Genomic DNA, 25,763 nt, shown 5'->3' with positions numbered 1-25,763 from the left:
TAGGATATACAGATGACATTTATTTAATTACTTTATTATTTTACGCTACTGAATACTATACTCGTAGTAGGTATTTCTATAATTATGTCGATAGATCATGCGTGAATCCGTAGAATGCGTGAGGTCTGCCGCGCGAGTTTTACAGCCCGTGTGTGAACGCGTGTGTTATAATGATTACGACGCGTGTGTAAATTAATTACAAGGAGGAGAAGGGGGGCCCGGACGCGAGGGTGGATGGGGAGGGTGGACGCCGCTCCGAATATGCGGGCGCGCGCCCCCGTCGAAGAAGTCGCCCCTCTCGACGAATCGTCGACCACGCGTCGATCAAGCTCCTGCCCGCTCCGGTTTCTCCGGCTGATCCGCGAAGAACTGTGTGTGCGCGCGCGACTCGATTTTATAATACCTAAGTTTCTCTTTCTTCATGCCCTTCGGTCGCGATCGATATCGGATCGGTCCCTCTCGATCGCGAATGTGTAAAACTAATAAACGGGGGCTCGATCACTATCTCGAATTCCGCTTTCAACTCTCTCACTGGCGGCGTCTCGATTCTTCATTCGGTCTCGCGAGAAGACCCGTCACAAAAGAGAAATGCCACGTCTGTACGTCGTGACTTAAATAACTCACTCTCGTTTAAAATAGTGAAAGAGTTAAACGCGCCTTTCCTCGGGGAAAGAAATTCTTTTTTTCTATCTTTCTCTCTTTCTTTTTTACACACTCGTCCGCTCGTGTCGCTGCCGAAATACGTTTTCTTAAATAAGGAATGCAAGAGGGACGAGATAATGATTGAGTCCGAATACATACATTTAAGAACTTAGCAATATACATATACAAGGACGTATGTAACATAAGGCGCAACTCCCATCTAGGGATTGCGGTGATCCGTCAGCATCTCGTCCGACTGGACCAAAGTAACTCGACAATGAAATTATCAATATCCTCCTCCGTCGCGATACATCTCGATTCATCATCATTTAGATCTGTTCTTATTCGCTGCGGCCCTTTTCACGCTTTCTGCACTTAAAACGAAGCAACTATATGTTTACGCTTTGGAAAGAGAAAAAAGGAAGAGGAAAAGCGTAGAAGGCCGCATCCAAAAAGAACAGACTAAACGGATTAAACGCCCAGGGAGAAGATCCGCAGAAAAACTTCTTATGGAACTCGCATATTCTATTCTTTATACAAAATACCTATGTAAGATATCCTGAATTCAACGCTAGAGAGAGAGCGATCGAGATTACCATTTTTTTTCTCTTATCTCCTCCGAAAAAAAGAAATAATAATAATTACCTGTGTGCTAAATTAATCTGTAATTTATCGACGGATTACTGGATGCGATTTGATTTTATGAAGGGGACGATGCTCTTGAAACGAGTCTGTTACAAACGTATATAATTGATGATCGATGATACAGGAGCGAAATTCAACCGGCGTATTTTTTCAATGTTTCAGATATCTGGGTCAATGGGACATCCTCAAAGCAAAACGAAATGTCGGTTTTAAGTGGAAAACGCATCGTATGTAAAATCTAACAGCAATTTCTTTCATGTACGGCATATGATTCTCACGAGTTGGAATTATTGAAAAACGCCGCGCTCAACTCACTGTCTATTAAAATCGTTAACAACAGAGATCCCCTAACAATCATTCATGACCGGTCACAAAGCACATGGGTCAGGTAATCATTTTCTCAGCATGTGAATATTTTCATTAATTTAGTCATTAGATATGCGTGTTTTTCACAAATCGTAAATACTTGATGACCAAGGTTTAGGCAGTCTCTATGCATCAATAGAATAATAGAATAATTTATATTATTGAATAATAATTGTAAAATAATATCTATCATGCAAGGACTGCGCTTAAATAAATCGAAATTGAACTACTCGCGAAAGAATGACAACTCTCTCACGAAGAGCGACAATATATCACAATATGCTTAATAATTAGAAAATAATTATTCAATGACAATATATGTATAATTCAGTCATCTCTTACGATCTGTGAAGATAAAGATTAAACGTGCTAGATTGAAATTTTAATATATATCTTATAAATCACACAATTAGTCACGGTGCATTAATCCTTTTTCAGCAGCGTAAAGGAATTCGTGAAGAAGCGTCTAACTTCCACGAATAGCCAAGTTCGGTTTTTTGTGAAAGAACACGAAATTACATATTAAACGGTGCGATATGATGAAACGTCACCGACCACAACTGATCATCGCGGAACGCAGAATCGCGGAAAAGTAGCAGAAAAAGCAGAATACTTTGTAACCGGCTACAGGTAGATTGAGCACCCTTCCTTCCACCGTAAACCTGTTCGTATCATTCGTGGCGAGATAAACGCATATTTATCGTACGGTGGAAATGAATTTGGTCCTCGATCGTGAATATCAAAGATTTCCCACATTCGGGCGACGCAGCTCTTATCCTCGCGGTCGTAAGCATCTTATCGCGCCACTGCTGACTTTACGTATTCGTGGTTATATAACAAAGTGTCCTTTTCTTTTTCTTTTTTTTTTATTTTCCTTTTTTCGGTCGGTCAATCCCTCTACGTGGCCCATGTCGCACGTGAACGCCCTCCTTGTTCTTGCGCTCTACGACGATGATCAGTAACCTGGACCACTTTGTACGAGCGACCTCCATCGATGCGACGGTGACGATGTTAACTCGACGATGTCGAGGGCGCAGTCAGCGGTCACTTGTAGCGGATTGGATAGTTGAGGAGAACCCTCGAATCAGACTTTAATTAACGATAGATTTTTCACAGTTTCATTGGCTATGATCAGACTATGGTCTGACTCTTTCCAAATTACAATCGGATCGAAGCTATAGAGGAAGAGTTAATCATAGTTGAGTTGGGCGACCGATCCTTCATTGCACAAACTTGGCTGTATAACAAAGATCTCAACGGAGATTGTTGCACGGAACGGATGACGACTGCGATCGAGAACATCATTTAGAAAATTCCGCGGGCTTATCCTAGAAACGACCGTGAACCTGATCGTAAAAATTTCAGAAGTTTAATCCTTACGCTAATGTAATACTATCACACACACGCACACTCTCTCTCTTTCTCTCTCTCTCTTTTCGTCATGTATTAAGTAAGATACTGGAACAATGTTCGCGGTCGCAGCCTAAGGGTGGACGTACGCTAAGCGAACGAATAACGGAATACGGTAAATGCGATTTTCAGCTGTTAAAGTTCGAGAAATATTCATCTCGTATAGGAAATGCAGAAAAAAAGAAAGAAACGATAATTAGACGAACATCCGATAACGCGTTCGATTGGCTCGCGAGAGCGGCACGTCGCGGGAGGTTTCAAGTGAGCTTACTCGTTCGCTCAGAATGACGTATCCACTCCATATACCATACCATGATAACAACTATCAATGTTCGATACTGTAACAACATCGCTGTGCGAGAACGTCGGTCGATGTGAGAGTCGCGCGGAAATCGATGCTCTCTTTCTCTCTGTCTGTCTCGGTCACTCCCGTCCTGACATCGTGTGGTCCTCCCTTGCAGCAGCGCGCGACAAAAAGGATGGGTCGCCAATGCGTGCAGGAGGGGTCTCTTGCGCCCTTCCTCACGGAGATCGATCTACGCCGTTCGACGGCTCGGAAAGAAGAGAGGAGAGGAAGATCTTATACATGGTGAGGTGCAGCAAAGGTTTCATCTGAGAAAGGGATAAATGGGAGAGGAAACGTACGAGGCGGGAGAGTGATTTCACGGTGGAGAGACGGGGGGAAAAAGGGGAAAGAGGGAGAGGGATGGAGATAGTTCTCGGACTAAAGGGAGAAAGGAAATCGATTGCGTTTATCTCTTATATTGTTAATTTGGTCTCGGGGTCCAACGACTCGTGAAGAGTTATTGTATGAAATAATCGGGGTGGTCTGAGTCCTTCTCAAACCTCTTCGCTTCCTCCTGCATGCTCTCCTTGATCTTCAGGATGGCCGCCGACTCGGTCTGATCCTGCGAATCAACCAACACCAGGCCGGTTACACGTAAACGATCAGGCAAGCCCATCAACCTTGCCCAAGTTTCTTTCCGCGCGCAGCGTCTTTCACCAGCGAGATTCGCGGGACTCTCGGTAATCGCGCGTCGGAATTTCGGTAAAGGGATAAGGAAAGCTCCAGTTTTCGTAACCGTCGAAAATGGTAAAATGTCCAGCTGGATATTTCCCTCTCGTTGTCGCGCGTGTGAGAAACGCGTATGCCAGGAGAATCTGCCCAGTAATTTCTTCCCAGAGAAAACGTACCGTGCGTCCTCGCGACTCGCGGGAGCCACGACGGTCGACGGAACCGAGGAGTCCCGCGAAATAAGATCCGTCTTCACCCCCGTGTGCGAAAACGCTGGCCGGTGAATAAAACGCTTTTAAAAGCGCAACGTGATGGCGGTGCGTCGTGAAGGGGCCGGGCTCGTGAAACGAAAAACTCCGTGGGACAGGACACTTGGGAAGGTGTCGGTCTCGTTGTCGGGAACCGGAAGAAAAGTTGAGGCTTGAGGTATTTGTTTGCTTAAGGGTGCTCTGACCCACAACACATGGACGTTACGTAAGATAGTGAAGCCCGTGTCGAGCCGAACATAATACAGCAAGAATAATAACAATAATAATATTAATAATGATGATGTGATGATGATAATAATAATAATAACAATAATTAAACACAACGAAAAAATTCATTATCGTCGCCTGCCCCCCACGCACGCACACCTCATCGACTACAAACGACAGTATAGTATAGTGAAAAAAAAGGTACTCTAGAGAAACTCGACGTGTCGTCCTTCACACACTTATGTTTTTCCCCCTTTTTTTAGCGGAAGACTTTTCCGCCCTTTCGGAATTTTTGTCTCCGCATTAATTTTTTTTTTCCGTGTCTCGATCTCGCAATCCATCGATACGCTTTGCGCTGACGCATCCATGTGCTACAGGTCAGTACAGGCTAGTACTATATACAGCTATCTGTTCTGCTCTAGTCCGGTTTTACGTATTTCATACGCAACGTGAATACGAGAAGAAACTCGAGAAACGTTAAACGAGAGTGCAACATCGATCATGACAATGTGTTCCACAGCCGCCAGCGATAGTGGGTGCAACGTTCGATTTAGCGGAGATCAGTGTGTCGAAACAACAGCGAGATTCTGTGAGTTGGCACAGAATCAGCGATTTACGTTAAGAGTAGAGACACACTGATCGCGCTAATCGGACGGATGGAACGAACAAAGCGACGAGTGAAACACAAGTGATGTGTGTTGTGTGATTAGCACAAGTGCAAATACACGGAGACGGATAGTTATATATAAATACGATGATAGCCAGCACCCCTCGGATTGAATCGTAAATAAAAAAGAAAAACGCAATAATCTCAGTGTAACAGGATTACATTTATTGTCTCGATCTCGCCTGGCTTATAGGCATATATTAATTATGTTATCATTCAGCGATAGATTCGGCTTACAACGAGGAGTATATCAAGTAAATTGGCATTAAGGGTACCAAACCGCGCCCCCGTCCGTTCGCGAGTCTCTAAATTTATTATTTCGTCGATGAACGAAGCACAACGTCGCCGGAGGTCGACGTTGCTCCCGTTCGAAAAAAAAAAAAAAAACTGACTGTCGTGGAAATCAGCGTCGCAACACCGACAATTTCGTCATATACGAGTTTGCGTTCGAGCTTCGTACCCTCAATGCGCCGCTTAGCCGAGCTTTTTCTTCACTCATTGACTCGTGTTGTACGTCCTCGCATTAAAAAGAAAAGATTATGCGATTCCACAAGCGCGCGTGTACTTTCTTTTCTCCGTTTGACGTATGGGCTTAACGGCAAGACGGCAAGAATATCCGGGATATCGGCAATCTGTGCGCTCTGCGAAGGCTATCCTGCAATATCTCTCGTGACAGGCGGGCAAACAATTCCGATTAGTTCAAGTGACAAGCTTTAATTACAAGATTAAACCCGCCACCATGTCGTTCGCGCGACTATTCGCGGTCGCAACTTTATCAAATAATTAATAAATTCATGAATTTTATCCTCGCGATGTTTATCAGCTCATTTATCACCTGTGCTGTGTATTCACGCACATTTTGCGACAATATATGTATAAATGGTGTAAATGGTGTAAAGTAAAACACCGTCTTTTCATAAACGATCAGTCTGTTAATTCACGATCCCAAACCGAAATGAGAAGCGTTAAAAGAACGCCCAAGAACGTTCGCAGCAAGGCTTTTTTGTAAAAAAAAAACGAGCTTTCACAACGGGACAATAAATAAATAAATAAAACTTGCAGCGTCTTGCCGTTTGGTCCCAGAGCATGCACTTGCGCATACGCACATTCACTCCTCTTTTCTCTCTCTCTCTCTCCCTCTCACCCGCATTCTCTCCGTGTATTTTTTTTACTTTCTCTTTTTTTTACATAAAATTCCATCGATGTCTCGGCACTATAAGTTAATTTAAACATAACTAATAGCAGCACAGTATAGTCCAGTACTGACCTATAATCAATGCGGACGGATGGATTCCGGGAAATCTCTCGCTTTTCACCCTCATCGCATTTTATCTTCCGTTTCTCTATCTATACTCGCTCTCTAAGGTTCAGTACTCGCATGTCTACGTATCTTATATTCATACAAAAATATTAACGTTTGCATATATATATATTTATACATATATATTATATGTATGTACAATTATACATATATATAATATATATCTCTCTTATATACCTCTCGGTCTCTTTCAAGTACTTCGTTTAAGCTACCTGCAGTAAAACCATTCGCCTCGCAATACCGCGTAAGCTGTCGAACTACTTCGCTGAGAGATCCGCCTCTACCGTTGTACAATATGTCAATCGGCTACCGGTGAAAGCTACGATCGATTTACATGAATCAGCATCGTTGCTCGAGTCGCACCAAAGCGCAACAATTAAAAGTATGTAGACAAAGAGTTTTGCCTTTAAAAGAGATTCCACCTTTCGTCCTACGACGGTGACGCTAAAAATTGAGCAAGTGAGCGAGCTTTACATACTTTGCACGAGAAACGACGGCGAAACTAAGCACTAGCGGGTCACGAGACGCGCGTTGACTGATTCCGCACGGATTTAAATAGGAACGACTCTAATTAATTTAACTCATTTATATTACCGCACGGTCGATATGCGCGGACTTCACGAGAGAGCGATTAGAAGCACAACGCGACTTCGCGGTAGATTAATCTAATCATCCCGAGAATTTGAACATTCCGATTTAGAATGCGAACTAGCTATCGGAGTCTTCTACAGAGTAACGCGCGAGCTTCCCTCAATCAAAATCATTGTTAATCCGTTGATCGTCTTTTACGCGTTCGTGTCGACTTTGCTCCGCGAGCAAGAAATGGTAATCGCGTGTATCTCGTAACTGAGACGTACGTACAATATATCAATTTCCATTCGCAAATGTTAATGACAGCTGCAAAAACAGAACGCCTGCTCCGAGTATCAGGAACAGACTGTGAGCAAATAGTTGGAAGGATCCGGTCCGAGCTTGTACGAGCTTAGACTGTTCACCTTATTAGAGTCTCGGGATCGTTATTGCAAGATGTGTGAAAGTTGAAACTGCTAAAGATTCACGTGGATGTAAAGAGACCGCGTGGAATATCCCCTATCGGAGAAATCCTCACCTACCGTAAAATCGTTTACAGTTTATATCGCTAACTGTATAATGCAATAAAGAACAGATAAAACATTAGTACAACTTAGAATGGTGTGTTCAAACGAGAATAAAAAAAGAGAACAAAGGTGTAAAAATTGATTAATAAGTATGCGATCAGTAATCACAGTAGCGGATAGTTATATACGTATATCCTATCGTATGTATGTGTACGAGTGTGTATATGTACTTTCGTGTATTATGTAACAATCTTCACGTGATTTTTCAGGCACCTTTACTTACGACCTATGTATAATTGTCAAATAAATATAAATAATAGAAAATAATCTGACAAATCTTAAGTAAATATTAACTAGCTTCCGTAGTAAGTTATAGGCATAATCCCAGGGACTGAAGAGCGAAATAATTTTTCTAGCAAATGTTTCGGTACCGTGTATACACTCATTATAAAATCGCAATGATAAATATCTTTAATTATATCATTCTACGTCAAACGCGGTATACAACCAAAACAGCGAAGAATCTTTATGTTATAGAAGAAAAAAGTATCAGTTAAATATTTATGTATTAGCAGTATTCTTTAAACATATAATATAATAATAGTAATAATACCGTTATAATATCAAAAAGCTATGTATAACGATATTATTTATACTAACTGATTTTTATTTTGGTTATTATATATTATATGTTTTATTTAATATATATTTTAATTATATATTTCAATTATAAAACCTAAATATACCGACATAAATAGCCGCTACTTTTTATACCGTTTTCAATCCCTGGTATAATCATAACGTAAAAAAAAAGAATTAAAAAAATCAATATATCTAGTCTTGCAACCTTTTGAGTATTTAGAGAAAGCATACATATCGTATTCCTATACACGGCGAGGCGCACGTGTAAGAATAATCGTTGTTCAAGTATCTGCGCCATTTAGTGATAGCATTTCAATTAATGAGCGCTTAAGTGCTAATCCTAATCGAGCAGGAGCAATCGATAACGGCCGCACGTTACGCTGCGTTTAACACGAGTATCATTACTTTTCTTTTCTTTTTCACTCTGACTTGCTACGAGCTCGAACCACTGGCGAAACTACAAGTGCCGGACTATAGCGAAACTAGCCGGAACGCACCATGAAACACGTGAATACGCAGCGAATCCGCGTACGATGCTTTTCCGCATTACATGTATATAACCAGAACACCACGTGCGGAGTCTACGGCATCTACGAACTCGGGGCTGGCTCCAAGGCGACTTGATTTTTTAAAAAAACTGTCGAGAATACAGAGAAGGTGCACGTACGTGATTACTGATAACTCTCTTCGCAAGGCTCGCAAGGAACGTCCGCGACGCCGTCGTTTCCAGATTACGACAAAACTTTACGGATTATGCAAGATAACTGAAGATTAAAGATACATATTTCTTTGTTACTCATAAAAGTTTCCGTTTAGAAGACGAAATCACACGTGCGTACAATAAAAACAATGTTTAAAAATAATGTTTTAATTAGAGCGTCAATTTGAGTTGGAATGGTAATATAAATTACGTATATAAAATTTAATATATGTAAACTCTACAGTTATTTAATAATTAAAAAAAAAACAATGTTTAAATAAGTTTACAAATATTATTTTAGATATAGACATCGAGAGAGCTGATTCTTCATAAGTACAAATTTTCTTTTACACAAATTTTGTCGACCATTTTCAATTATCGGACAAATCGCCAAAGTTTCAACAAAATCGAAGACGAAAGCGTCGTGACTGTTCCTTGTCATATCCTATTGATAATCTCATATAACAACATATAAGATTAGCATGTAAAATCGTGTACGCGATTGAATCAAAAGTTCGATTACTTGTCGCACGAAAGTAATTTGATATTTCATTTTATAAAACACGCAGAAAGAAGATGAGACAATTATATAAATAAGTATAAATTACTTTTTATAAAATCAATATAAATAATAAAACACTTCTGAATAAAGTTCTGAATAATGTATAATTTGATTAAACGTAATATTATATTAATCGGAGAGAGAGAGAGAGAGAGAAGTATATTTTACATAATTATATTAATCTCGTTTGCAATTCGATGATTATCCAAATTTATATACAAAATAAGACATATGTTACAATTATTAACATGTGATATCAAGTCTCGTTATCTTTCTGCCCGCTTCATAACTGCATCGTTAGACGTATTGTTAGTGTGATAGTAGTTAGACGCAATTTCAGCGAATATGGTTATGACAAATATTAGATGCGACCAAATGACGCTGATTAAATTTACCAAAATACCATGTGACGCGTGATTAAACAGAACACCTTCTGAGAAATTTATAGGGATAAATGATACTCTGTAAGAAAGCATTAACAAGCCTGTTGGAGCGAGGCTGAGGATAAATCCCTTGAACGAGACTGAACCCATATTACTTTAGCAAATACGTGAATATCCGCCGTACTGATAGAAGCGCTTGTGGCTGTTAATTGAGATGATTAGAAGGGCAATAAGTTGTAACATGGATCCGTATGCCATAAAAATGATAATATAAAGAGATAATAATTTAAATTTTTGAAAATTTGATCATTAATATACAAAGGCGATGAATAAGAGAGGTGATTTAGGTAAAACGATGACATACAAATCCACAACAACACGTCGAGTGACCATTAGAAAAAGTTGTTGTACAACTTGTGCATACTTACATTCTCTCCAGGAGCTCCGAATCCACCCAGATTATAATCACCCATTCCGCTGCCGCTATCTTCCCGTGGTGTTCCAGGGCCACCGTTCGCTGGACTGTTTTTCATTCCGTCGAGACCATCACCGTTTAGAACCGGACCCATTGTATTAGGACCCATGGGTCCCATTGGACCGCCTTCAGGTCCACCGCTCATTGGAAAGTCCTAAAATGTGTTTATAACATCATCTCGTTTGCACATAATATACGTAAGTGCTTTGGACATTAATCACTTGCGATCATAAAACAATTTAATCAAAAGCTATAGCTTATTAAAGGAGAATAATTGAACGTAACGGAAAATATAATAAATAGTTGCATTATTATTTAATCACTTACACCCGGCATATTTCCCCCAGGTACAGGCTTCATCATGGTATACATATTTTCTCCTCCGCTATTGCTGCTATCCTGTGGGCTAGGCATAATAGGTGTACCAGGTCCTGGCGGACCCGTTGATCCAGGCGGCCCTCCGTAGTTGCCCGGCGATGACGACGAATAATTCATTGGCTGTATCACAAAGAAATGTTAGATACTTGTATTCGTATTATATTAAAATAGGATTATTAGAAGTGTATATTAAGAGATAAAGGTTGCATATTTATCCATACCGTAGATGTGTTGGGTTGCCACTGTTGTCTACCACCTGGAGCGGCCATACTCATTGGTGGCATTCCAGGACCTCCTGGTCCACCTGGACCCAAAGTACTATTGGGCGGTGGACCTCTCATGCCTGGACCGTAACTTCCAGGACCCATCGGTCCCATCCCTGGTCCTCGCGGCGGATTCATTCTCGGGTTCATTGGGTTCATTCCTGGTGGACCTATGATAGAAAATAAAGTTTGGTAAATTCGATCGTTAAATACAGGACTGTTAACGTTTGTTCTAGTTCTATGTTAATGCTAATTGCTAATTACGATTTTGTGGACTAAACGATAAAAATCGTGGATATGTAAACACTAAGATAAAGTAACTTGTGTATAAGATTGCGCTCTATGTGCGATATAACATTAAGTGCGGGCTCAAAGTGCCGAAAATTGAGAGTCATGCTTTGCAAAAGTCGAGTTCGAGGTGAAGCCGGTGGATGACATGCCGGTCAAGCAACTGTCACCACACAAATTAACATAGTAAAAAGCTCATGCTAAAGATAGAAACAACATGATACTAAATAGCGAACAATTATTACTTAAATTATACATTCAAATATAAAAAAAAATAAAAATAATTTCCGTCAACTGTGGTTATTAAAAATTCTCAAAAGATCTAATTCCATTAAAAGCGACTTCTTGCTTTATGCGATGGCATATTGTATGTGATACCCATAGATCATAATTAAATATCATTTTTTGTAACATGACACAACGTAACATGATATTGACAATTAATGTTCTAAAAATATATTTGTTAAACACAAACATGATCAGCCTATCTTTTCCATCTGCATGTAGCATGTCTCATAATGCGCAAAAACTTTTAAATTAATATTAAATGTAAGCTTGTTATAATATAATAACAGATATAAATATTTTTTTATTAATTTAAAAATACCCATCTTTTTTCCAAAAAATATCGCAAGAATGATGCATTTACATATACAATTAACGTACACATGTATGTGAATATTTTTAACTCCAAGGTAATATTTTGCACACATACATTGGCAGAAATATTTCTTAAACATGGAACAAAGTATTATAGAGTTATTGTATATTGTGCCAAACGAATTTCTTGTAAACTATGTAAGAGTATTATTTGTTATACACATAACTAAATATACACGTCTAATATACTCAATTGCGATTGTCATGCTGGATGCTAGTTCGGATGAGCAAATCATTTTACAAAAGAGCAAAGCCGGTGCAATTATCTTTATGAAAAATGGAAATAAAAAAAATTAAAGGCAAGGAGGAGAAAAAAAAATAAAAGTTAGGCTTGACTAAGTCATGTGAGTGTGATTTGGGTTGCTTCCTACCTTGCCACCCTACAAATTCTCCAGCTTCGCCTGAGGAACACAAGAGCACACATTAGTACGGCAGGTAGGTAAGGTCGGGTTCATGGTGGTAAAGCCTAGTTATTTTGCAGTGGTATAGCAGAAATAAAGTGATTTTTGAATTTATAACTACCGCAACTTATAAGAATTTATTGAAAGTTATTCTTGAACACTGGGACAAATCATGTTGACAGCTATGTGTTTAATTAAATCATATAAATGTATCGAGAGTCAAGCCATTTTATCTATTACATAAAGATCTGTAATATTTTCATACTAAAATATTAATTAACTCATAATACTTTAAGAACACAATATCTTTAACTGCATTTTTCAAATCTAATCTGTGAGGTAATAGAATATCCTGAAAAATACATATGTAACGACATAAATTATTTATAAAGAAAAATAAAAAAAGCATATCAAATAAAATATTTGATAAAAAGAACCATTAAAATACATACTTACATACTAAGTACACAAGACTGAATATCTAGCAGTAACAATCGAACGCAAACTACACCACTGCTTGTAACTAGACAATTCAAAAACCAATCCACTCCACATCACAGCAATCCAATCCAATTTAAAATATTACTTATTCGTTTATTGCTGTGTGGTTTTTGGTACGCATGCGTCTATGCCATTCTTCTCTCGCAACTCTCGTCAATGCCAGAAAAAAGTAATATAATACTGACATATATAAATGATCTCTTACCTTGCCTGGTAGGATCCATACTATTTGGCATCATTGGTTGTCCTGGTGGCTGTGGAAAAAATAATGTAAATTTATAATAACATCTACAACTCGTATATATTTAAATATATATAAATATTTAAGAATTAAAATCATGAATAAATATAAATATGTGGCAACGTTACATATTATCTTATTTATTTATTTAAACAAGATATTTTCGATGTTAATAAAAATCTATCCAAGCGCTAATCGTAATATATGAAAATGAATTAAATTTTCATACTTACTCCGTTAAAGTCATTTCCCATTTGTGGCATACGTACTCCAGGTCGTGGTCCTGCTGGATATCTGGGGCCCATAAACTGTAACAGAAAGCAAACGTTCATCAAATTGATCATATAATGAAATGTATTAATCTCAAGTCATAATTTGAAAGTATAATTAAGTATCAATAAAGTGTCAATCATGATTACTATACACAGAATTGACTAGATATAGTATAAATATCAGGCAGCCACAATAAGCAATCCATGAGATGATAGGCCATAAAAAATGCATTTCAAGTTCATCGCAGCACATTAGTTGGTTATATCATTACACAACGTTCCTAAGCGCAAACTGCAGATAAGATTCATTTATCGTATAATATAAATATAAACTATCGCAGAACTTTTTTTGATAAATCCTGTACTAGTGTAAAGACAAAGTCATGAGGGACATCTGTATAAAGACAAAATCACAAAGGACATCACGAAGAAAAACAATTATAGCAATTGTAACGATATGATTATGAATTTCGGTTATACCATGATGTGGTGCGATGACACAGCGGAACAAGTGATTCTTCATGAGTGAGAGTGTATGTGTTGAATGAGGCTTACCTGAGTGGACATCATCTGCGAGTGTGGGGGCGGGGGTGGCTGGGGGTGCTGGGGGGATGGCTGTGATGAGGGGTGTGTGGGCGGAGATGGTCGCATTGTCGAGTTGTTCTGCAACAAGCAACGCAAACGACAGACATGTAGCAACACTGCGATCCAGGCAACAGCTAGACTAGAAGGCTTCGGGGATGATTGTGTTAATACTATGATCGGTCTCAGCATCTTAAGTTAAGTCCGGAAGAAAGTTGTAATTAGAAAAAAATCGTTCTAATGACGTTTCAGTGTCCTGTCATTGCACACTTTCTTTTCATAATTACAACCTATATGCAAAATCGCTTTTAACATTAAACTGTGAAACGAGACATACAAGAGTATGAAAAGATGCTAATTAATTATAAAATGTACAGCGTTATAGAACGTAAAACGACTTCGTTGGAAAGATATGATGACTCCTAAGCATTACAGGATACCTATGTATGTAGAGAGATCTAGAAACAAACTGAATCGCTTATATATTGTGTAGCATATTATCTTTGTCTAATCTAGTAGGGGACGACTACTTTGACAAGCAATAGATGCATGATTTTTTTTTTCATTTTCTTGTTTCCACATGTATGTTATATTTTTACACTATTTTTATCTTTTTTATAAATGTAATAAATAGTTGACTCAAACGTTATCAATTGTATGAGATATATTTATATCGTTATAAAAAAAAAAAAAACAAATAAAATATTAATCAAATACTAACAAAAAAGATCAAAAATTTTTATCTTCTATGTAATTGCAACTTCAACAAATGTACGACCATTAAATCATAAAATTATAGAATTATATATATATATATATATATTTACACACATATCTTATATTCAAAAATTATTTTAATTTTTTCATAAATTGTATAATTAATCATATAATACATAATTAATATCCATGAAATTAACGTTTGTTAAATAATGTAAAGAAGTTGTAGATTTGTGAAAAAAAACTAGACTACATTCTAAGCAGGCTTCCATGTTAGTTGTCCCATACATTCTAGAGAGTATAACTTTGGCTGGCTATGTAATCAAGGAAAATGTTGAAATTTGTATATTGCAAACAAACGTTTGCATAAGATGAATAAAACAATAATGTCTGTACCTGTAATATTTTACATATACTACTGTGGCATGACCAGCACAAAGCAATATACTCGTCATTATATGCTTACTGTACCACAATATTGTGCTCTAAATGTATTCTAACATCTATATAATCCTGTTCTTCATAGAGTTTCTAGATTTGCTTTATGCGCCAAGAAGATGAAACAGTGAAAATGATACAAGAACGCACATACAAGTATTAGATAGAGAGCAGAGAGAAAGTAAGTACATATATACAGTATAGACAAGCATGACATAAGAACGTCTTTTGAATGTACACTTGTTTCAAAACAAGTTGATCACGACTACGGCTAGTGTGTGTGTATATATTCATCAATTATATATAGGGATATATAAATATGCTTAATTAAATAACTATGCATCTCTCATGTAAAAATGTCTTACATATAACTCGTTTTTTGAACAAAAAAAAAAGAAAGATCGGTTCTATCACTTATTTATATATCTTATTTAAAAACTATTTCTATGACAATTGTATATTTAAATAATAATCTAAGTTAAATATTAACAAATTATTTGTTTAGATATTATCTATTTTCTCTTGATCTAGTAAATAAATTGAAATTATTATCTTTTAAGCTATCATTAAATTTGGTTACGATTTTTATTTTGAAACAGCTTATTATGCTTTGAATCAAGTGTAAAATTTAAACAAGGACTATGCATAACAATGATAACAGGTACACGACTATGTGTGTGTGAAACACACACACATATACACATATATCTAATGTGTAAAAATACACGCATTAGATTAATATAAGAAATTATCTTAAGATTTGTTTGAAACGTTAATATCTTCTTTCCAAAGTAATTTTTGTTGCAAAACCTACTTGAAACTATCTCGTAAAAGATGTAATCACTATAACAAGTGCATTAATAGAAATTCAATAAATCTTTTAATTAATTAAAATCATCAAAATATATTTTAACAAGATGTAATAAGCGAAATGCAATTGAAATGCAATTTTGTGACGACCGATTTAATCAAATAATTTTTCACTTTACGTATTCTGTAAGTAAAGATCAAAACAAATGATGATAAGAGATTGTTGTTATCAAATAAAAACTCACTGGGAAGAAAGCAGGAGGCATGGGACCACCAGGCATTCCATCGTTTGGTGGCATTTGACCAATTGGAGATGGAGCTGGTCCAGCATTCTGTAAATATTTTGTAATTTTATTTAGTTTGTAAGCTTCTTTGCGAAAAAGGATGTCTTGCGAGAGAAAGGTTAAAAAAGTAGATCAAATTACATTGATTCTTAATCATTATTAACATGTGTATTAAATAAATATGTATTAAAATAAAAAGTTCAACTATGTATGTTTATAATAATGCATATTAATAGTTTGACATAAATTTTTCAACTTACGTGTGCAATGCCATTGACGTTGTAAGCACTATTCACGAATCCCTGATAACAGAACAAATACCATAAATAATATGCAAACGCTTGTGCACCTATTTAATTTAATATAACAACTGCCGCTTTGATATTGAGTGGTCGATAATTTTATGCAAGTTACAAAAGAATATTGCAATTATTAATATAATTACATAGTCATGAAACGCTTTGGCCTCACTGCTGTGTTCACAAGAATCTCTCCTCTCAGGCGCTGCGCAGTACAGATCCCAAAAGACACTGAAAAGAAATTTCATAATAATTATTTCACACTGAATATCACATCCCTGCGATATTTTCTTTAACGGTAACGTAGGCATACTTACCACCACCAAGAATGCAAAAACCCAGGTGGCTCTCCCAGTGTGATATTCTTCTCCCATCGAATCTGGACAACCAGAGCAAACCACATTGTAGTTAACAATATTTCGCAATATAGATGTAAAAATGATGTAAAAAATTTACAAAAATGAGGAAAATTATTGTACCTCCGACAGGAACGTTTGTGCTGCTTTTTGTGCTCCTACATGTAACAAGTACTCATACACGTAAAGCGCCAATCTGGAAAAATCCATTAGCCATTAGCCATTCGAAATTGAGGAGGCAAACTTTGAGCGGTAGAACAAGAACGAACTTCAAGATAGCGACGGGGAACGTGAAAAGACGGGCAGGTTACGCAAACGCGAGGGATCGGTATCCGTCTTTCTCTCTTTTTTTTTAGAAAGCCCGTACTTAACTCGAAGCCGCCTCGACAATGGCGTTTCCTCACGAATCCGTCGCGTTGTTAACGCCGACTTTCCCCGCGGCTGGGTGCATCTCGCGGAGGGAAGAGCCGGCCTGGCCGGGCGATACAAACATGGCGCGCGGGAATCGGAAACCGCGAATCGGAGCGGAGCGTGGAAGCGCGGCTCCTCGCTGACTGACAGCGCGCGCGGATCAATCGCCTCTCGCGAGAAAGCAGGTTACGCGCGAGTCCCGGCTGGACAATCTTTCCCCGGCCGGGTCGATCTCGTTTTTCTTTTATTCCATCCTCGTTTTTCCGCAGCGCCGGACTCTCCCGTCCGCGTCTCGGAATGGATCGCTCGATCGATTGATTGAATCACAATTTCCGATCCGCGTCGCAATTTGAACCACGACCTGAAGAGAGTTGAGGTATCGAACGGATTGGAGTTAATTACGTTATGATAATCAGTCGCGTCGGAGAATTATGACCGGCTAATTCCAGTTAACGACCGCCCCCGACACCATTTCGTAACCAAAACGTAAAGTTTGCTGCTCGTTCAAGTTTCGCTTGCCGCGCCTGACGCGAGACGGTCGTACATCCCCGACGTTTGAAGGAAGAAGATAATACGAGCGCGAAAAAGAAAGTTTAAAAACTCGAACGCGACAGCTCAAGAATCAAGATATCGCCCAATTATTGTAATGCCACGGACGACGAAAGAGATCGATGCGCCGGCAACTTCGCGCGGTTGACCGGGACATTTTTTAATCGAAGCGAGTGGCATCGATCGCGGTTTGCTAATTGATTACAACTTAACTTTCTAATCCAGCGCGATTTAATTCCCTGTCAATCTTAATATCGAAGGCGCTCGTTTCGCGCCATTTGAAAATCCCGGCGTTCGATCGGGAATCGAAAAAGCGCGCGTCCAGGGATTCGCGGGTCCCTCGCCAATTTTTCACCTCGCGCGAATTTTCTCCACGCGATGACGCGTGTCGACGATCGAGCCTTTCGCACGTCAAGTCTCGAATCGATCTCGCGGAGGGGGGAAGGGGGAAAGGAGGGGGCGCGGTGGCGGCCGGAGGAGGAGGAGAAGGAGGAAAGGAAACATCGTCACGTACGTTCGAAACGAGAAACGTACAAAGAGGTGAGCGAGAGAGGGAAGACAAACGAATGGCTCATCGGTCCGATCGGCCGTCGGTAGGTAATAAACTGGATTAACCCGACGAACCGGGTTCTCCGGTCGCGATATACGCGCGATGCGATACGGCTCGGAGCAAAAAGAACCGGCGACGGCGAAGGGGGTGGTGGGAGAGCGTTGAGGGGGAGAGGGAGGGGGAGAGCCCGCGCGGACGGAGCGAGCGGGGGCCGGGGACCGGGGGCTGGGAGCTGGGGGCGCGCGGGGCGCGGGAGGTGGAGTCAGGAGGATGCCCGAGAAAAATGGAGTTATATACCGAGCGATCAATGGCCGGTTGGAATTTTCACGACGGAACGCCAATCATTTTTATTTTTCCCCACCTCCCTCTCTCGCGCGCTCTCTCTCTCTCTCTTTCTTTCCGTCTTGCTGGCGATGCGATACGTACTTTTCTCTCGCCTGAGAGTCCGACGGCACCGACGCCCCTTTTCCCTTGGCGTACATGGTCGCCGTGGTGGCCGGTCAATGCTTCAAGCGTAAACACAAGTGCGCCGCCGTTCCTTCGTGCGCCGCTGGACGGCCGAAGCGGTGAAAAGAACGGGAGATCGGGGACTCTCTCTCTCTCTCTCGCTCGCACGCACGCACGCACGCACGCACGCTCAAGCTACGCGCGTTCCCCGCGCGCGTATGTACGTGTGCCGCCGCGGCCGCGGGCGGCCGCGTCTGTCTCGCTCGTTCGGGAGCGAAAACGGCGAACGGTAATCGCTCGGCCGTGCTTACGTGCTTACGTCGACGACGCGCGACGTCGCGTCAAACGAAACGCGACCCGAGGAAAAGGTGCACGCTCGTACACACAACACACACGCACACACACTCCGGCGCACTCGTTGGCGTTCGCGCGCGCCGCTCTTTCGGTCTACGTCTGTCTCTCTCTGTCTCTCTCACTATCCTCGTCTCTGTTTCACTCGCTACACGCAGAAAGGAGTCGCGGGAGGTGTTTCTGTTCCTCTCTCTCTCTCTCTTCCTCGCTGCCTCTCCGTCTCACTCGCGCACTGACAAGAAGAAGGTCTTCTCCGTCCCGCTTTCGTCGCGTCACGTCACGAACACGTCGCGTCACAACTGGAGCGAGGTGCCTGCTGCTGCGCGGTACTGGAGCGACACGGTGCGACGCATCACGACGTCGCCGTCGTAATTGTCAGCGATTCAGGTGCGTCGTTGGGGGCGCCTCGTCGCCGTCGCCACCACTGTCGTTATCACCGCCGCCGCCGCCGCCGTCGTCGTCGAAGTTCTCATCGTTCCTCCGCACCTCCACGCAACCTCGCCGTCTTTTCGGTATATCGTGATCCGCGTTTACCGTTCGCGCGCGTCCTATTGTCTTCGATCACTCGTCGCCGACGTCGGCCGTCGCCGTCGTCCGTTCACTTCTCACCGTCGCTCACTTCACTCCGTATACGCTCACTCGGCTGCCGTCGCCCCGACTCGCCGCTGCGTACCGCGCATCGCCCCCGGGATCGTATCGAGGACGAGGACCTCCGGTCGTCGTTGTCTTCGTCTTCGTCGTCGTTGCCGCCGCCGGACGCGGCTCTCGTCCTCGGCGAAACTCGCTTTGTCGCGCGCGCTCAGATCGCAGGCGTCTCGCAACACGGGAACGGTGTATCACTGCGGCCGCACGATGTACATAACGCATACGTGCTCCGTGCGCGCGCACGTACCATACACATGCGCGCGGAGATACGTAAACTTCACACACACACACGCCGAGTATACGCACGGCACGCACACGTACGCGTCACCCGTAACGCGCGCGCTTGACAGAGAGACGGCACGGGCACAGCGCGGGGGAGAGATAGAACGACACGGACGTCAGGCGCGAGGGCCGCGAGGGACGGAGCGAGAAGAGTGGGAGAGCGGGCTGAACTTACTGTCGTGTAAACACGAGCAAGTTCGGAAGTGTGACTCGTAGATTTCGCACGCGCTGCACGACTACACGCAGATGAGTCGGCGGTGTGTAGTCCCCCATCCCCGCCGCCCGCCGCGCTCTGCTCCCCCCCCACCTCCCTATCTATCCCTCGTTACGCTCTGTCTCGCTCGCTCGCGCCTCCCTTCACGCCGTTCCTCTCTCGCTCCACCTCTCGCTACCGCGCTACTCTCTCGCTGCTATCGTCGTGTCGTCCTCGTTCCTCGCACCGGCGGAGAACGGTGCGCGCGCATCGCCGTTTGTTATGCCAGTGCTGTACGAGTACGAGTGGCTCGAGAAATGACGGGGGCGAGCGAAACCGCGCCTTCCTCCGGATTACACACGATTTTCTCTGTATCGTCGATACGAACAAATGTTCCGCATATGGATCGTAACTCGAAAGAATTGTTTACTCAAAATTGCCTTGACGTTTTGTTTTTTCTTTTACACGAGTAATCTTCTCGACGCGGGTGATCGTGCGAGCTCCGAGCTGTCGTTGCTACCGCGTTCTCACAGAGATATTCATCAAAAATAAATCATTTACGCGCGGAGAATCGAATCCGCGGAAATCGATGCCGCAACTTTGGAATATCGAAGAGAAAATACAAATGTGTCTATATTGACGCCCGTTTAAGCTTGTACATACTACTTACAATTAGAATTGAACTCCACGAAATATTGATTGCTTTACTTTCCACCGCAGTTAAAGTTTGAGAAATCTTTATAGTTTATTCTAAAGGATATTTTTTGTCCAAGATTTATTTGACGGCATTCTTTGTGCAGAGAAAGTTTTCTAAAATATATAAATGGCGTTCTATACATTTCTTTCTATACCTTTGTCTACGCAGAGCGAACCCAGAATCGTCGATACCTACGGCGGTATTCATAGTCGGATCTTATATCTAAGATCGTCTTAAGTCTGGTCAAAAGCAACCTTAAGACTCCGTCCAGCCAATCAAATGACCGTATTAGCAACTTAAGACATTACTTAAGACGGTCTTAAAATAAGATCCGACTGTGAATACCGCCCCCAAACTGTAATTAAAAGAACAGTGGTCAACTGAACTTTCACTGGATTTCGAATTCTGAGTCATATTTACTGCAAAAAAAATGACGGCAAAATTACCTGATATTATTATAAATAAATCAGTGGGAAATATCATGTGTGTATGTATGTAGCGCTAGAGATGAATATGTTGATTTTGTTAGCCCATGTGACAGCTTTTATTATTCCGTTTTACGCCACGGAATATAATTATAATATTTTACAATATTTCTGAATCAATTAGTAAGTTAAAATACTTTATCTCCTGCCGGGATTGCATTATTGGTCTCGTGTGTTATTAACGGTAACAAATTAGCATGCAGGGTAAGGCGTGTTATCTCGTCCAGCGGAGCCGCCGAGCGGATTGACGGAGCGGACGAGCGGACGTTTTCCGCGCGCCAAGATATTTCTCGTGAAAGAATCTTTGCGAGTCGTCGTCGTCAATGAAACGCTGTATGAGCGTTACATACCGCTGCGCAGCTTCTCGTATGGAATATCTCGTTGTTGTTGAAAAAAAAAAAAACGCGCTGCGCGATATTGGGATAGGTCGATACTTCGAATTTGCGATAAAGGCGCAGGCGTAAAACAAGCGAGAAATTCTATCGTGCGACGACACGCCGACGGTACATTGTCGAATAAAGGACGAGGCTGTCCCAAAAAGGACCTCGCGGAACGACGGACGGTGAGGAGGGTGGAAAAGGGCGCAAAACTCCAGCTCCGGCGCCCGCGCGCGGTACGGCACTGGCCTGCGACTCCGCGTCCGATTGGACCGCGACCGACGCACACACACATACACGCGGGGCCGTAACACATCGCGGAGTACTATCGGCGTGCGTATGTCGACAGTCCCTGGAAGCGGTAGAGGAGGTCGCAGGGGGGAGAAAGGGGAAGGCACGGACAGGGGGGCGAGGTGCGAGGCGCTCGATCGCGCCCGAACGTCGGCGGACATGTCCGACGCGAAATAGTCGACAATTGACGCGATAGAGAGTTTGGCGAGAAGGTAGCAGCAAAGGGTGAGGGGCAGGGAGGGGGCGGGAGGAGGCACGCTGTTCTCTCGGGTGAACCGCTTCCCCTTTTTCAATTTTATCATGCGATCGACGTCGCAACTTGGACGTCGCTACGCAAAATTTAACGAAATCTTCTATAATTCTGTTACGCGCTTTCTGTCTCTCTCTCTCTCTTTTTCTCTCTCTGTCTTTCTCTTTCCTTGTCCTCGCCCGTTCGAGCGACGCTACGGAGATAATCGCGCGAGGCGGCGTTAACCAATGGGGACTGTAGAGAATTAATCGCGAGGTGCCGAGAGGCTCTCGAAACTCGGAAACCAAAGCGAAACAATATATTAAATACAATAATTGCGGAAAATCCGTTGTAGCTTGTTTATCATGCGTTACGTATATATAAATGATGGATCTGACAAAATATATCTCGATGTTTAGACTCGTGCACCAATGGACGGCCCGGGCACGGTTACATGGGAGGAATTCCTCGAGAATGCAGAGAAGTTTCTTGTTGTTTCAGCCAAGATATCGGATGGATGGGAGCTTCGTGGGGACAAGGTACACAGTTTATACCGCCGAGTCGCTCACTCGCGCGAATTACACGCTAACCGACGTATAAAATATGTAGATTGAATCATTTCATTAACATTGTTGATGAAACTCACGATTATGCGATCCATTCGCGTGCCGCTTATTTGTAAACCTACAAAAATATAAAATCTTGTAAAAAAATTTAATAAACTGAGCAGTCTTTTAAAATGTGTTGCACGTTAAGTTGTAAAATTTACAAATTCTACGTTTGAATGCTCGAAATGTAGTATATTATTTACGAGCTTCTTGGACGGGGTGGTCAAGAGTTGGCCACTTAAACACGAGCCAGAGATTGAGGGATACATTTATACATTTATCGCATACCGCGTGATATTTGGCGTCTTTTTCGTCTTCTCTCGTCCGTCTAACAATTTATATGCACGCTAGGATATTCCCGGAGAAGCTTATCTAGTTAGGAGAGCCAAGTGCTTCGTACCGAACGACTCGGCTACGAAAAAGGACGGATCGACCGGTGACGACGACGATGCCGAGGAGTTCCACGTGAAATTTCGAGAAGACCCGCACGAAGCCACCTCCACGAGCGAAACGCCTTTCATCATCGAGCATCACATTCTGTGGTCTGTTAGCTACAGCGTCCCGGTGCTCTTCTTCAATGGATGGAAATCAGGTACCTAGTTCAGGAGCGTCGGCTACTTGCAAGTTGAGATGTATTTGAAAAAGATCTCTGTCCACGCGCCGCAGGACTCGTAGAAAAAAAAGAGACTTTTGAAAGAATAAAGTACACCGAAAGCTGTTTTCGAGAAGGGCGCGGCATGGGGTGCCTTTCCAAAATTTCGAAAGTTAGATAGGGCGATATAGGGGGATAGAGACAGAGCCTGAAATTTGCGGTTGTCGGCACCGTGCATTCGTGCCATATCCCTGCCTCGCGTGCATCGTTTTATTGATTATAAACGCAAACGTGTCCGACTATTTCAATATTCGCGCAGATATGCGGACGGTATTAATTAATCCCGATAACGCATTTCGGCGGGGCGGAAACGCGTCATGTCGTTTGGAATAATTAACGCTCATTATCTTTCACGTATTCATCAGCGAGGGAAGGATCACGGCAATTGTCGTGAGAGATCTGACGGGCGTTTTTTCATTTTGTCTCTTTTTTTTTAGATTTCCCCGGTATTAACCCAGTGAGCGTAAATGAGGCTCAAACGGTTCACGGTTCCAAATTAAATTACACGGAATTATCGCAGGCGATTCATCCTATCGTCGGCACGCCATTCCTACAATTACATCCGTGTCTATCGCAGGGGTTGCTGCAGACCATGTCGAAGAGGTGAGAAGCGGTAATTAAGTAATAAGAGAACTAAGAAAAGAAATAAAGGCTACTTTAAGAAAAGCTAATCGGAGGAACTTTACCTTCTGAATAACTCTCCTGTTTATCGTGGACTTGATGAATGTTGCAGCAAGAATAAGCTCGTTAGTTGGCTGAGCTGCGTGGCATCCGCGGCCCTAAATCTCAAAATACATCCGGAATATTTCAAACTGACTCACTGAAGCCTAAGACGTTTCGAGCATTCTAAGGGACAACGAACATCCAAGATCCTGTAAATATATATGTGCGAATATTATCCTTTGTGTTTACTGAAAGAAAGAGAAAACAAGCCATATTTTACGTTCGTGACCCTAGAATTATCGTTCAAGTGATCAGCGACTGGTCATTCGAAGTCGCTTCCTGTATGTGGGTACCTAAGCATAGCCGGAGAGATCACCTCGGTATGCGAGAAGAGCCCGGGTCTCATCTCCGTTCGGGCATACGCGAATAATTCCAGTCACGGATATTCGATGGCGACGGCGATTCGAGTGGAATCCGTCCGCGGGCGTCGACAGCGGCATAGCGGATCTAGCATTGACCCACGGCGGACCGAGTAAATTGCTCGCAATTGGGCGACGTTTCGCATCCGCGCGCGAGGGGAAAGCGGGAGGGTAAAAGAGGTTGGAGCGTGGAAAAGAGAGCACGCAATTAATGCAACCGCGTGCGCGCGCGCGCGCGCGCGGCAATTAGTCCGCAACAAGGACGCATTTGCGTGCGGCCGGCCCCGGGAATATTCGTTCTCGACGAACGCGCAGTTTTCATATACGCGCGCGCGCAAAAGTACGTACAGTCGGCTGCGTTAACGATATCCGGGATGCGAGGCGATTAACACGCTTCTCGCTAATTTTTCTTTCGCTCTTCGCGAACGAGAGACGGCAATCGTACCGATTTAATCGCGATTAATCACGTAAAGGAAGTACGATTCTGAAGTATCGCAAGGAAAAATAATGTAAGGGGAGAGAAAGAGAGAGAACGAGGATATATTGTCGGGCACCGTTGACGCAGCCGATTGTAAGCAACGCTCCTCCCGTCTCGCGCGACTCGCGCTCGCATCCGCGCGTTCGCGTCGCACGCGCGTCAGCGATTCTCAACCGAGCCACCGTCAGCCACCGCCGCCGCCGCGGCGGACGCTTGGCGATTAATAATCCCGTTAGCCCCGTCCTCCCCCATCGCCGAACACGGCCCGTGCGTGTGACGAGCGTCCGTATCACGAAACACGTGCCGTTCTAAATTACAATAGCAAATGTACGATGTTATTCATGTCCGACCTCCATTCGGAATATTCGGATAGTTCTCGCGCAAAAAGACAAAAAAAAATGTCGAGGTTATTCTGTATTCACAGCGGCGGAAGTGGGAAAGGAGGGAGGGCTGGAAGCCCACGTTTCGGCGCTAAATGGGGCAATAACTAAATGGTTCGATACTCTCGTCGAGAGGATAATCGAAGTACCCAGCTTTTGTACGCG

At 42.4% G+C, this 25,763-nt stretch overlaps 2 protein-coding genes across 8 annotated transcripts; one reads left to right on the top strand and one right to left on the bottom strand.

Annotated features, from left to right (window-relative positions):
• LOC112459333 (single-stranded DNA-binding protein 3-like) lies at positions 1–19,023 on the bottom strand. Of its 4 annotated transcripts, none has more exons than XM_025023371.1 (14): positions 18,828–18,883; positions 17,015–17,087; positions 16,853–16,914; positions 16,682–16,766; positions 16,497–16,538; positions 16,198–16,284; positions 13,961–14,068; positions 13,367–13,441; positions 13,098–13,146; positions 12,362–12,391; positions 11,001–11,212; positions 10,729–10,899; positions 10,355–10,555; positions 1–3,971 (listed from the first exon to the last, which is right to left on the bottom strand). In XM_025023371.1, exons 1-14 carry the CDS (start codon positions 18,881–18,883, stop codon positions 3,867–3,869), a joined length of 1,356 nt encoding a protein of 451 aa, XP_024879139.1. In that variant the 3' UTR covers positions 1–3,866. The 4 variants fall into 4 exon arrangements, with proteins under 4 accessions (XP_024879139.1, XP_024879142.1, XP_024879140.1 ...); XM_025023373.1 differs by lacking the exon at positions 1–3,971 and adding an exon at positions 8,319–8,918 and having other exon boundaries at positions 18,828–19,023; XM_025023374.1 differs by lacking the exon at positions 13,961–14,068 and having other exon boundaries at positions 18,828–19,023.
• Positions 18,421–25,605, top strand: LOC112459336 (ubiquitin-like-conjugating enzyme ATG10). Of its 4 annotated transcripts, none has more exons than XM_025023377.1 (6): positions 18,421–18,444; positions 22,818–22,937; positions 23,358–23,598; positions 24,096–24,261; positions 24,392–24,532; positions 24,616–25,605. In XM_025023377.1, exons 2-5 carry the CDS (start codon positions 22,830–22,832, stop codon positions 24,480–24,482), a joined length of 606 nt encoding a protein of 201 aa, XP_024879145.1. In that variant the 5' UTR covers positions 18,421–18,444; positions 22,818–22,829; the 3' UTR covers positions 24,483–24,532; positions 24,616–25,605. The 4 variants fall into 4 exon arrangements, with proteins under 4 accessions (XP_024879145.1, XP_024879146.1, XP_024879143.1 ...); XM_025023378.1 differs by lacking the exon at positions 18,421–18,444 and adding an exon at positions 19,741–20,383 and having other exon boundaries at positions 24,630–25,605; XM_025023375.1 differs by lacking the exon at positions 18,421–18,444 and adding an exon at positions 19,741–20,383.
• Positions 25,606–25,763: the final 158 nt, after the last annotated feature.

This window comes from Temnothorax curvispinosus, unplaced genomic scaffold (assembly GCF_003070985.1).
Source record: "Temnothorax curvispinosus isolate PA1 unplaced genomic scaffold, ASM307098v1 QBEX01009742.1, whole genome shotgun sequence".
In the NCBI taxonomy this organism is placed as follows: Eukaryota; Metazoa; Arthropoda; class Insecta; order Hymenoptera; family Formicidae; genus Temnothorax; species Temnothorax curvispinosus.
This window is presented reverse-complemented; position numbering and strand designations above follow the sequence as displayed.

Bases quoted from the DNA above. Each gene is read 5' to 3' on its own strand.
- LOC112459333 (XM_025023371.1), bottom strand. From the start codon at position 18,883: ATGTACGCCAAGGGAAAAGGGGCGTCGGTGCCGTCGGACTCTCAGGCG. The intron at 16,915-17,014 runs GTACAATAATTT...CTGGTTGTCCAG, and splicing joins CACAAACGTTCCTGTCGGAG to ATTCGATGGGAGAAGAATAT. The intron at 10,556-10,728 runs GTAAGTGATTAA...AACACATTTTAG, and splicing joins CTGGGGGAAATATGCCGGGT to GACTTTCCAATGAGCGGTGG.
- LOC112459336 (XM_025023377.1), top strand. From the start codon at position 22,830: ATGGACGGCCCGGGCACGGTTACATGGGAGGAATTCCTCGAGAATGCA. The intron at 22,938-23,357 runs GTACACAGTTTA...TATGCACGCTAG, and splicing joins GGGAGCTTCGTGGGGACAAG to GATATTCCCGGAGAAGCTTA. The intron at 24,262-24,391 runs GTGAGAAGCGGT...TGAATGTTGCAG, and splicing joins CTGCAGACCATGTCGAAGAG to CAAGAATAAGCTCGTTAGTT.